This window comes from Cherax quadricarinatus, chromosome 12 (assembly GCF_038502225.1).
Source record: "Cherax quadricarinatus isolate ZL_2023a chromosome 12, ASM3850222v1, whole genome shotgun sequence".
In the NCBI taxonomy this organism is placed as follows: Eukaryota; Metazoa; Arthropoda; class Malacostraca; order Decapoda; family Parastacidae; genus Cherax; species Cherax quadricarinatus.
The window spans coordinates 44,149,323-44,162,062 of record NC_091303.1 but is presented as its reverse complement, the minus strand read 5'-3'; the positions used below and the strand labels follow the sequence as shown (position 1 = coordinate 44,162,062).

Genomic DNA, 12,740 nt, shown 5'->3' with positions numbered 1-12,740 from the left:
GTGTGGTTTACATATTATAAATACTAATTACAAAGAGGGCCACTATCATGCCTAGCATGACTAATAATAATTCTAACTCTATACTGATACAGGTTATGAAGCACATTGATATTAAAGTTAGGTAACTACATTACAGTTTGTAAATTTAGTAATGAGAATGGTTTTGTCTTGGCATGATACACAGTTTCTGTTCAAGCTCCTATACTGGAGCATCTCAGGCAAACTTATGACTAGTTTAAGATTTGCTAGGCAATAGCATTATTCAAAATTTTATGTTTACAGTCATTTGGGTGAGTGTAAGCGTAAATTGGGGGGAATCACAGATATCGAGAGTAGGTCTAGTTTGTTTTTTATGTGTGCATGATGCAAGTAAGAGAATAGGCAGTTTTCATGTAGCTAGCTGATGGTGGGGTGTGTCAGGAAGATAAGATGTTTTTTAATGGTAGTTTTGAAAGTGAAGGTTGTGTCTACAGTTCTAGAGTTTTCAGGCAAGGAGTTCCAGACTTTAGGCCCTTTAATGTACACTGAATTTTTGTATAGGTTTAGCTGGACACAGGGAATGTCATAGAGATTTTTGTGTCTAGTGTTGTGCCTGTGGGTCCTGTCACAACTATCAAGAAAGTATTTTAGTTCAGGGTTAATATTGGAATTTATGGTTTTGTAAATGTAGGTTGCACAGTAATAAGTATAGATGTTCTGTACAGTGTGTAAGTTAGATCTCTGAAGAGTGGGGGTGTGTTGCCTAGTATTGGATTGTATGATAATTCTTACTGCGGCTTTCCGTTGGGTTATTATTGACTTAAGGTGTGTTGCTGCTGTTGATCCTCAAGCACAAATAGCATAGGTGAGGTAGGAATAGATGAGTGAATAGTATAGTGTGAGAAGGGTTGAGTGTGGCACGTAGTAGTGTATCTTGCAGAGGATCCCAACTGTTGTGAAATTACCGCGAAGTAAAGGACAAATATCGAAGAACAGTGCAGTGTTAGTGTGTTACGAACAATCTTGAGAGAGAGAAAGTGCCACCAAAACACTTCTGCTTCAATCAAGACACTTATACCAGGTTACATCCCTGCCACAAGCCAGGGAACTTACGGGTCCGATACAATACCCCGGAAAGTCTATTAAGTTATGATACTAGTTAGGTTGGCTGTGCAGCAGACAGCTAGTTCATACCTTAATAGGAGTTACCATTATTAATCCGTCATTGGTGGGCCATTGGGGCAATTATATACTGACACTTACCTATTCCTCATCAGCTACGAGCTGCAGAATAGCTGTTTCATGTCGGAGGAGTCTTCTGGGTGCAGCTGCAGAATGGCTGAGACAGCAACAAAGTTAAGTATCTTTATTCCTGTACAGATACATAGCGCATATTCTACAGAATCCCTTACATCTCCCACTCTATCATTTGCTGTCTTTTTGCACTCTCTTCACCTTTCTTTTATTCTCCACATACTCTGCCTTTATTATATCACTTCTGCTTTGTAAAAACCTCTCATAAGCTAACTTTTTCTCTTTTTTTTGCACCCATTACATCATCATTATTCTACCAATCATTCCTCTTTCCTCCTGCACCCACCCCCTATAGCCACAAACTTCTGCCCCACATTCTAACGCTGCATTTTTAAAACTATCCTATCCCCTTCTCCCTCCCCCCCACTACCCATACTTGCACTAGCCCACCTTTCTGCCAACAGGTGCTTATATCTCACCCTAACTTCCTTCTCCCTGAGTTTATAAACTTTTATCTCTCTCTTACTTGCTGTTGCCATTTTCCTTTTATCCCATCTAACTCTTATTCAAACTGTAGCTACAACTAAATAATGATCTGATATATCTGTTTCCCTCTATAAACATGCACATCCTGAAGCCTACCCACCAACCTTTTATCCACCAATACATAATCTAACACACTACTTGTATACTTATTTATCCTCTTTTTCATAAAATATATATTACTTATTACCAAACCTCTTTCTAAACCTAGTTAAATTAAAGGTTCCCCATATCCATTTACCTCTGGCAACCTAAATTTACCTACTACTCCCTCCACAACATTTTTACCCACTATAGCATTGAGATCCACAACCATAAGTACTCTCTTACTTGGTTCAAAACTCCCCATGCACTCACTCAACATTTTCCAAAATCTCTCTTCTCTATACTTCTCTCTTTTCCAGGTGCATACACACTTACAGTCAACTTATTACCCTATAATTTTTACAATTTTTTTTGTTCCCTTTCGCTTTATATAAAGGAACTATACACAAACTCTGCCAATCCCTAGGTACCTTCCCCTTTTTCACACATTTATTAAACAAAAATATCAACCACTCCAACACTACATCCCCTCCTGCTTTTAACATTTCTGTCATGATCCCTTCAGTTCCAGCTGCTTTACCCCTTTTCATTCTACATAATGCCTAACGCACCTCCCTCACACTCACATCCTGCTCTTCTTCGCTCCTAAAAGATGCTATACCTCCCTGGCCAGTGCATGAAATTATTGCCTTCATTACCTTAATATTCCTGCCATCTTTCCAATACCTATAGCTCCCTATCTACTAACTCCCCTATTCTGTTTTTAACTGACAAATCCATTCGTTCCCTAGGTTTTCTTAACATGTTATCTCTAAATTTTTTTCTTATTCTCAGCAAAATTTGTTGACAGTACTTCACCGAGGCAGGGTGACCCAAAAAAGAAAGAAAATCCCCAAAAGGAAAATACAGTGGACCCCCGCATAATGATCACCTCCCAATGCGACCAATTATGTAAGTGTATTTATGTAAGTGCATTTGTAGGTGTATGTTTGGGAGTCTGAAATGGACTAATCTACTTCTCAATATTCCTTATGGGAACAAATTCGGTCAGTACTGGCACCTGAACATACTTCTGGAATGAAAAAATATCGTTAACCGGGGGTCCACTGTACTTTCATCATCATTCAACACTTTCACCTCACTCACACATAATCACTGCTTATGCAGAGGTGCCCAGAATACAACAGCTTAGAGGTACGTATATACATATAAAAATACACAATATATCCCTCCAAACTGCCAATATCCCAAACCCTTCCTTTCGAGTGTAGGCACTGTACTTCCCATTTCCAGGACTCAAGTCCAGTTATATAAAATAACCGGTTTCCCTGAATTCCTTCACTAAATATTACCCTGCTCACACTCCAACAGCTCGTCAGGTCCCAAATACCATTCGTCTCCATTCACTCCTATCTAACACGCTCATGTACACTTGCTCGAAGTCCAAACCCCTCGCCCACAACACCTTTACCCCCTCCCTCCATATATTTATATTTATAGGTAGCTATGTTACAAGTGTATGTATACATGCATAAAAAGAGGAAAGGCCAATTACCTGATATTTGACTTTGCCAGCATAGTGTTTAATGATGAATGCTGACTCTTTCTTATGGGGTATTTCATAATACTTATTATCCTTGTGAACTGTGTTGATTTTCTGTAGAAATGTTTCATTGGTGGCAGCAGGAAAGCTAGGAAAAATGAATTTTATAAAAATCATCACACAAACCATATATTTACAAAGATATTCAGTTTTAATGAATAATCATAATTATTAATTTACCTAATAGCAGAATAGTGTTAACCCTTTGACTGTTTCAGTTGTATATATACGTCTTACGAGCCACCGTGTTTGACGTATTAATATCCCAAAATTCTAGCAGCTTCAAATCAAACAGGAGAAAGCTGGTAGGCCCCCATGTGAGAGAATGGGTCTCCACAGTCAGTGTGCACCATATAAAAAAAAATCAGGAAGCCTGTGGTGCAATGTGGGAATGCCATTTCAGTAGTCCTTTTTCAGCATGACTAGCGGTAAGAAATATGTGACTTCCCGGCGAATCTGGGACTCTTCTCTTCCCAAGTGATGCTCTAACACAGATGGAAGTGTCACTGAAGATCAATTTCATGATTTTAAGGAGTTTGCGACCAAAAACAATGCCCAGGATACCAGAAGAAAGAAAGAAAAAAAGGGAGAAGGAAGGAAGGAGGAAGGAAGGGAGTAGTAGGAAGGAAGAAGACAGATCAAAAAAGAAAGAAGTAGAAAGATAATTACTAGGAGGATGGAGGGGAAGCAAGCATCCAACCCCATTGTTTTGGCAGGTGGTAGGGGGAGTGAGTAATGAGACAATATGTCATTTTGACAGCTGCCGGACCCTGACTCAGCACATTTAGAAGTCCACACACACACTCACACACACAACACAATGAAAGTGTCCAGTGACTATATATGTGTATACAGTAGGGCCCCACTTATACAGCAGGTTAGGTTCCAGGCTACCGCCGTAAAGTGGAACACCCTTTTTTTCCCCCCTTATAAATGCATACAAATACTAGATACCAAGTTCACATTTACATGTATTAAGTTAGCAATAGAACTAGGCATCAAAAAACAATAAAAAAGTACAATACACACATAGTGCACTCATTACTTACCTTAAAATATTTATAGTCTTAATCTAGGGTGAGACAAGTAGTATTTATTGTAAGAAATCAAGTGTAGTGTGTATGGTAGTCAACCAGGCTACCATACCAGGCCATTCCACCCACACATAATATTCTATGATATTTAAGCATCCCTGAGCGATAAAATGCATATTCAGTTCACTCATTACTTACCTTAAAATATTTGTAGTCTTAATGTAGGGTCAGGGGTGAGTAAACGAGATAAAACGAATAAATGAGAGAGAGAGAGAATGAGTATATGAGGGAGGACAGGCTCAGAGTTATGTAAACAAACCAGCCAAATGTAAGTTTTGTAAACAAAGTGTACACATCTGGTTTGTGCACAAGTTACATTGTGTACAAGTTGTTTCTACATTGATACGGTAGAATAAATAAAGAAGAACACACTCATTCTCATGTAACACCATTTTTAGAAGAAATGATGCTCTGAGTGAAGGCAATGGAAATAAGTCACTCTGACTCTTTTGGGTTATCCTAGGTTCTCTACACATATGCTGTTATGTATGATAATTCATGTAACTGTATTTGTGTATACCTGAATAAACTTACATACATACATACGGGAAGTAGTCTCCCTCTCTACTACACACCCTAACCTGAGCCTCACTATCCTCATAAAAACTCTTTACAGCATTTAATAACTTACCACCTATTCCATATACTTGCAACATCTGCCACATTGCTCCTCTATCCACTCTATCATATGCCTTTTCTAAATCCATAAATGCAATAAAAACTTCCCTACCTTTATCTAAATACTGTTCACATATATGCTTCAATGTAAACACTTGATCTACACATCCCCTACCCACTCTGAAACCTCCTTGCTCATCCGCAATCGTACATTCTGTCTTACCTCTAATTCTTTCAGTTATAACCCTACCGTACACTTTTCCTGGTATACTCAGTAAGCTTATTCCTCTATAATTTTTACAGTCTCTTTTGTTCCCTTTCCCTTTATATAAAGGGACTATACATGCTCTCTGCCAATCCCTAGGTACCTTCCCCTCTTTCATACATTTATTAAACAAAAGTACCAACCACTCCAACACTATATCCCCCCCTGCTTTTAACATTTCTGTCATGATCCCATCAGTTCCAGCTGCTTTACCCCCTTTCATTTTACGTAATGCCTCACGTACCTCCCCCACACTTACATTCTGCTCTTCTTCACTCCTAAAAGATGGTATACCTCCCTGACCAGTGCATGAAATTACTGCCTCTGTTTCTTCCTTAACATTTAAAAGTTCCTCAAAATATTCTCGCCATCTACCTAATACCTCCATCTCCCCATCTACTAACTCCCCTACTCTGTTTTTAAGTGACAAATCCATGTTTTCCCTAGGCTTTCTTAACTTGTTTAACTCACTGCAAAATTTTTTTTTTCTTATTTTCATTAAAATTTCTTGACAGTGCCTCTCCCACTCTATCATCTGCTCTCCTTTTGCACTCTCTCACCACTCTCTTTACCTTTCTTTTACTCTCCATATACTCTGCTCTTCTTATAACACTTCTGCTTTGTAAAAACCTCTCATAAGCTACCTTTTCCTCTTTTATCACACCCTTTACTTCATCATTCCACCAATCATTCCTCTTTCCTCCTGGTTATAGGAGGGTGGGGGCAGGAGGAAAGAGGAGTGATGGGTGGAATGATGAAGTAAAGGGTGTGATAAAAGAGAAAAAGGTAGCTTATGGGAGGTTTTTACAAAGCAGAAGTGTTATAAGAAGAGCAGAGTATATGGAGAGTAAAAGAAAGGTAAAGAGAGTGGTGAGAGAGTGCAAAAGGAGAGCAGATGATAGAGTGGGAGAGGCACTGTCAAGAAATTTTAATGAAAATAAGAAAAAATTTTGGAGTGAGTTAACCCTTTCAGGGTCCGTCCCGTAGATCTACGGCTTTACGTTCAGGGTCCAAACCGTAGATCTACGCCATGAGCTCAGCTCACTCTGATAAACTGTGAGTGGTACATTTGGGCCTAGATATGAGAGAATACATCTATGTGGTATGTGTGCACCACATAAAACAGATCCTGCAGCACACTGTGTATAATGAGAGAAAAAAAATGAAATCATGATTTTTCGATTAAAACAGCAACTTTGCAGTGTTTTTTCGTATGTTTTTTATAGTTGTATTTGCGATTTCTTGGTCTCATTTGATAGAATGGAAGACATATTACAGAAATAGAGATGATTTTGATTGGTTTTAGCACTGGAAATGGCTTGAAACTGAGCTCAAAGTAGCAGAAATGTTAAATTTTTGCCGATATTCAAGAGTAAACAAACGACCTCACACGTCTAATACACGCCAGCTGGTGGGTCTAATATACATTCACAAATATGGTGATGATATTTATACAATTATTACAGTATTGCATAACAGTAAATCTTCTATTTTTTGGTGTGAATAAAAATTCATTATGTGAATAAAAAATCAAAATGGAATTTATTTGTAAAGCCTCAAAACATAACTAATGAACAGAGGAAATGTTAGTTTAGTGCCAGGAATGCCTACATTGTTCATTCTGGACCCTATTTTGAAATTGGAATATTTTGAACTTTGTGTTAAATTGGCCAAATTAACAATTTCCGATCACTTTATTTTGTAGTTGAAACAGTTGACTTGGCGATTTCTTGTGCTCAATCGACAGAATAGAAGTAATACTAGTGAAATAGCTAAGAATTTGGTTGATTGGAATAATGTAATTGGCCTAAAATGGGAGTCAAAGTCGGCAAAATCGCCGATTCGTAAATATCGCTGACACATCAAAATTCGCGAGAGCATAATTTCGTCAATTTTCCACCAAATTTCGTACTTTTTGTTTTATTACCTTCACAAAAAGATTCTCTACGATTTCATAAGAAAAAATAACAATTTTTTTTGTTTTTAAATTCTTGGACACTGGTGCGTGACTCCAGATTTGGGCCTTGGACCCTGAAAGGGTTAAACAAGTTAAGAAAGCCTAGGGAAAATATGGATTTGTCACTTAAAAACAGAGTAGGGGAGTTAGTAGATGGGGAGATGGAGGTATTAGGTAGATGGCGAGAATATTTTGAGGAACTTTTAAAAGTTAAGGAAGAAACAGAGGCAGTAATTTCATGCACTGGTCAGGGAGGTATACCATCTTTTAGGAGTGAAGAAGATCAGAATGTAAGTGTCGGGGAGGTACGTGAGGCATTACGTAAAATGAAAGGGGGTAAAGCAGCTGGAACTGATGGGATCATGACAGAAATGTTAAAAGCAGGGGGGGATATAGTGTTGGAGTGGTTGGTACTTTTGTTTAATAAATGTATGAAAGAGGGGAAGGTACCTAGGGATTGGCAGAGAGCATGTATAGTCCCTTTATATAAAGGGAAAGGGGACAAAAGAGACTGTAAAAATTATAGAGGAATAAGCTTACTGAGTATACCAGGAAAAGTGTACGGTAGGGTTATAACTGAAAGAATTAGAGGTAAGACAGAATGTACGATTGCGGATGAGCAAATAGGTTTCAGAGTGGGTAGGGGATGTGTAGATCAAGTGTTTACATTGAAGCATATATATTTTTTTTTTTTTTTATTATCACACTGGCCGATTCCCACCAAGGCAGGGTGGCCCGAAAAAGAAAAACTTTCACCATCATTCACTCCATCACTATCTTGCCAGAAGGGTGCTTTACACTACAGTTTTTAAACTGCAACATTAACACCCCTCCTTCAGAGTGCAGGCACTGTACTTCCCATCTCCAGGACTCAAGTCCGGCCTGCCGGTTTCCCTGAACCCCTTCATAAATGTTACTTTGCTCACACTCCAACAGCACGTCAAGTATTAAAAACCATTTGTCTCCATTCACTCCTATCAAACACGCTCATGCATACCTGCTGGAAGTCCAAGCCCCTCGCACACAAAACCTCCTTTACCCCCTCTCTCCAACCTTTCCTAGGCCGACCCCTATCCCGCCTTCCTTCCACTACAGACTGATACAATCTTGAAGTCATTCTGTTTTGCTCCATTCTCTCTACATGTCCAAACCACCTCAACAACCCTTCCTCAGCCCTCTGGACAACAGTTTTGGTAATCCCGCACCTCCTCCTAACTTCCAAACTACGAATTCTCTGCATTATATTCACACCACACATTGCCCTCAGACATGACATCTCCACTGCCTCCAGCCTTCTCCTCGCTGCAACATTCATCACCCATGCTTCACACCCATATAAGAGCGTTGGTAAAACTATACTCTCATACATTCCCCTCTTTGCCTCCAAGGACAAAGTTCTTTGTCTCCACAGACTCCTAAGTGCACCACTCACTCTTTTTCCCTCATCAATTCTATGATTTACCTCATCTTTCATAGACCCATCCGCTGACACGTCCACTCCCAAATATCTGAATACATTCACCTCCTCCATACTCTCTCCCTCCAATCTGATATTCAATCTTTCATCACCTAATCTTTTTGTTATCCTCATAACCTTACTCTTTCCTGTATTCACCTTTAATTTTCTTCTTTTGCACACCCTACCAAATTCATCCACCAATCTCTGCAACTTCTCTTCAGAATCTCCCAAGAGCACAGTGTCATCAGCAAAGAGCAGCTGTGACAACTCCCACTTTGTGTGTGATTCTTTATCTTTTAACTCCACGCCTCTTGTCAAGACCCTCGCATTTACTTCTCTTACAACCCCATCTATAAATATATTAAACAACCACGGTGACATCACACATCCTTGTCTAAGGCCTACTTTTACTGGGAAATAATTTCCCTCTTTCCTACATACTCTAACTTGAGCCTCACTATCCTCGTAAAAACTCTTCACTGCTTTCAGTAACCTACCTCCTACACCATACACTTGCAACATCTGCCACATTGCCCCCCTATCCACCCTGTCATACACCTTTTCCAAATCCATAAATGCCACAAAGACCTCTTTAGCCTTATCTAAATACTGTTCACTTATATGTTTCACTGTAAACACCTGGTCCACACACCCCCTACCTTTCCTAAAGCCTCCTTGTTCATCTGCTATCCTATTCTCCGTCTTACTCTTAATTCTTTCAATAATAACTCTACCATACACTTTACCAGGTATACTCAAGCAGACTTATCCCCCTATAATTTTTGCACTCTCTTTTATCCCCTTTGCCTTTATACAAAGGAACTATGCATGCTCTCTGCCAATCCCTAGGTACCTTACCCTCTTCTATACATTTATTAAATAATTGCACCAACCACTCCAAAACTATATCCCCACCTGCTTTTAACATTTCTATCTTTATCCCATCAATCCCGGCTGCCTTACCCCCTTTCATTTTACCTACTGCCTCCACACTCACAACTGGCTCTTCCTCACTCCTACAAGATGTTATTCCTCCTTGCCCTATACACGAAATCACAGCTTCCCTATCTTCATCAACATTTAACAATTCCTCAAAATATTCCCTCCATCTTCCCAATACCTCTAACTCTCCATTTAATAACTCTCCTCTCCTATTTTTAACTGACAAATCCATTAGTTCTCTAGGCTTTCTTAACTTGTTAATCTCACTCCAAAACTTTTTCTTATTTTCAACAAAATTTGTTGATAACATCTCACCCACTCTCTCATTTGCTCTCTTTTTACATTGCTTCACCACTCTCTTAACCTCTCTCTTTTTCTCCATATACTCTTCCCTCCTTGCATCACTTCTACTTTGTAAAAACTTCTCATATGCTAACTTTTTCTCCCTTACTACTCTCTTTACATCATCATTCCACCAATCGCTCCTCTTCCCTCCCGCACCCACTTTCCTGTAACCACAAATTTCTGCTGAACACTCTAACACTACATTTTTAAACCTACCCCATACCTCTTCGACCCCATTGCCTATGCTCTCATTAGCCCATCTATCCTCCAATAGCTGTTTATATCTTACCCTAACTGCCTCCTCTTCTAGTTTATAAACCTTCACCTCTCTCTTCCCTGATGCTTCTATTCTCCTTGTATCCCATCTACCTTTTACTCTCAGCATATGTGAACAGTATTTAGATAAAGGTAGGGAAGTTTTTATTGCATTTATGGATTTAGAAAAGGCATATGATAGAGTGGATAGAGGAGCAATGTGGCAGATGTTGCAAGGATATGGAATAAGTGGTAAGTTATTAAATGCTGTAAAGAGTTTTTATGAGGATAGTGAGGCTCAGGTTAGGGTGTGTAGAAGAGAGGGAGACTACTTCCCGGTAAAAGTAGGTCTTAGACAGGGATGTGTAATGTCACCATGGTTGTTTAATATATTTATAGATGGGGTTGTAAAGGAAGTAAATGCTAGGGTGTTAGGGAGAGGGGTGGGATTAAATTTTGGGGAATCAAATTCAAAATGGGAATTGACACAGTTACTTTTTGCTGATGATACTGTGCTTATGGGAGATTCTAAAGAAAAATTGCAAAGGTTAGTGGATGAGTTTGGGAATGTGTGTAAAGGTAGAAAGTTGAAAGTGAACATAGAAAAGAGTAAGGTGATGAGGGTGTCAAATGATTAGATAAAGAAAAATTGGATATCAAATTGGGGAGGAGGAGTATGGAAGAAGTGAATGTTTTCAGATACTTGGGAGTTGACGTGTCGGCGGATGGATTTATGAAGGATGAGGTTAATCATAGAATTGATGAGGGAAAAAAGGTGAGTGGTGTGTTGAGGTATATGTGGAGTCAAAAAACGTTATCTATGGAGGCAAAGAAGGGAATGTATGAAAGTATAGTAGTACCAACACTCTTATATGGGTGTGAAGCTTGGGTGGTAAATGCAGCAGCGAGGAGACGGCTGGAGGCAGTGGAGATGTCCTGTTTAAGGGCAATGTGTGGTGTAAATATTATGCAGAAAATTCGGAGTGTGGAAATTAGGAGAAGGTGTGGAGTTAATAAAAGTATTAGTCAGAGGGCAGAAGAGGGGTTGTTGAGGTGGTTTGGTCATTTAGAGAGAATGGATCAAAGTAGAATGACATGGAAAGCATATAAATCTATAGGGGAAGGAAGGCGGGGTAGGGGTCGTCCTCGAAAGGGTTGGAGAGAGGGGGTAAAGGAGGTTTTGTGGGCAAGGGGCTTGGACTTCCAGCAAGCGTGCGTGAGCATGTTAGATAGGAGTGAATGGAGACGAATGGTACTTGGGACCTGACGATCTGTTGGAGTGTGAGCAGGGTAATATTTAGTGAAGGGATTCAGGGAAACCGGTTATTTTCATATAGTCGGACTTGAGTCCTGGAAATGGGAAGTACAATGCCTACACTTTAAAGGAGGGGTTTGGGATATTGGCAGTTTGGAGGGATATGTTGTGTATCTTTATATGTGTATGCCTCTAGACTGATGTATTCTGAGCACCTCTGCAAAAACAGTGATAATGTGTGAGTGTGGTGAAAGTGTTGAATGATGATGAAAGTATTTTCTTTTTGGGGATTTTCTTTCTTTTTTGGGTCACCCTGCCTCGGTGGGAGACGGCCGACTTGTTAAAAAAAAAAACAAAAAAAAACTAGGGATTAGGTCAGGGATTTAAAATAGAGCTAGAGCTAAAGAAGGAGTAGCAATAATGTTGAAGGATAAGTTATGGCAGGAAAAGAGGGAATATAAATGTATTAATTCAAGGGTTATGTGGAGTAAAATAAAGGTTGGATGTAAAAAGTGGGTTATAGTACGCGTATATGCACCTGGAGAAGAGAGAAGTGTAGAGGAGAGAGAGAGATTTTGGGAAATGTTTAGTGAATGCGTGGGGAGTTTTGAACCAAGTGTGACAGTACTTGTGGTCAGGGATTTCAATGCTAAAGTGGGTAAAAATGTTGTGGAGGGAGTAGTAGCTAAATTTGGGGTGCCAGGGGTAAATGAAAATGGGGAGCCTTTAATTGAGCTATGTGTAGAAAGAAGTTTGGTAATAAGTAATACATATTTTATGAAGAAGAGGATAAATAAATATACAAGGTATGATATACCATGTAATTAAAGTAGTTTGTTAGATTATGTACTGGTGGATAAAAGGTTGATCGTTAGGCTACAGGATGTACATATTTATAAAAGGGCAACTGATATATCGGATCATTATCTAGTTATAGCTACAGTTAGAGTAAGAGGTAGATGGGACAAGAGGAAAATGGCAACAACAAGTAAGAGGGAAGTGAAAGTGTATAAACTAAGGGAGGAGGAAGTTCGGGTGAGATATAAGTAACTATTGGCAGAAAGATGGGCTGGTGCAAGTATGAGTAGTGAAGAGGGGTTGAAGAGGGATGGAATAGTTTTAAAAA

General features: G+C 39.3%; 1 protein-coding gene across 4 annotated transcripts in view; it reads right to left on the bottom strand.

Annotated features, from left to right (window-relative positions):
• Nucleotides 1-12,740, bottom strand: part of LOC128686671 (unconventional myosin-IXb) — an 857,686-nt gene that overhangs the window by 637,475 nt on the left and 207,471 nt on the right. For all 4 annotated transcript variants that reach the window (XR_011391908.1, XM_070084324.1, XM_070084325.1 and 1 more), the window contains exon 10: nucleotides 3,377-3,512. Coding sequence is in view for 3 of the 4 variants with exons in the window: in XM_070084324.1 (XP_069940425.1) it covers nucleotides 3,377-3,512 (136 nt within the window). In the remaining variant the exon portion in view is untranslated. The remainder of the gene's footprint in view (nucleotides 1-3,376; nucleotides 3,513-12,740) is intronic.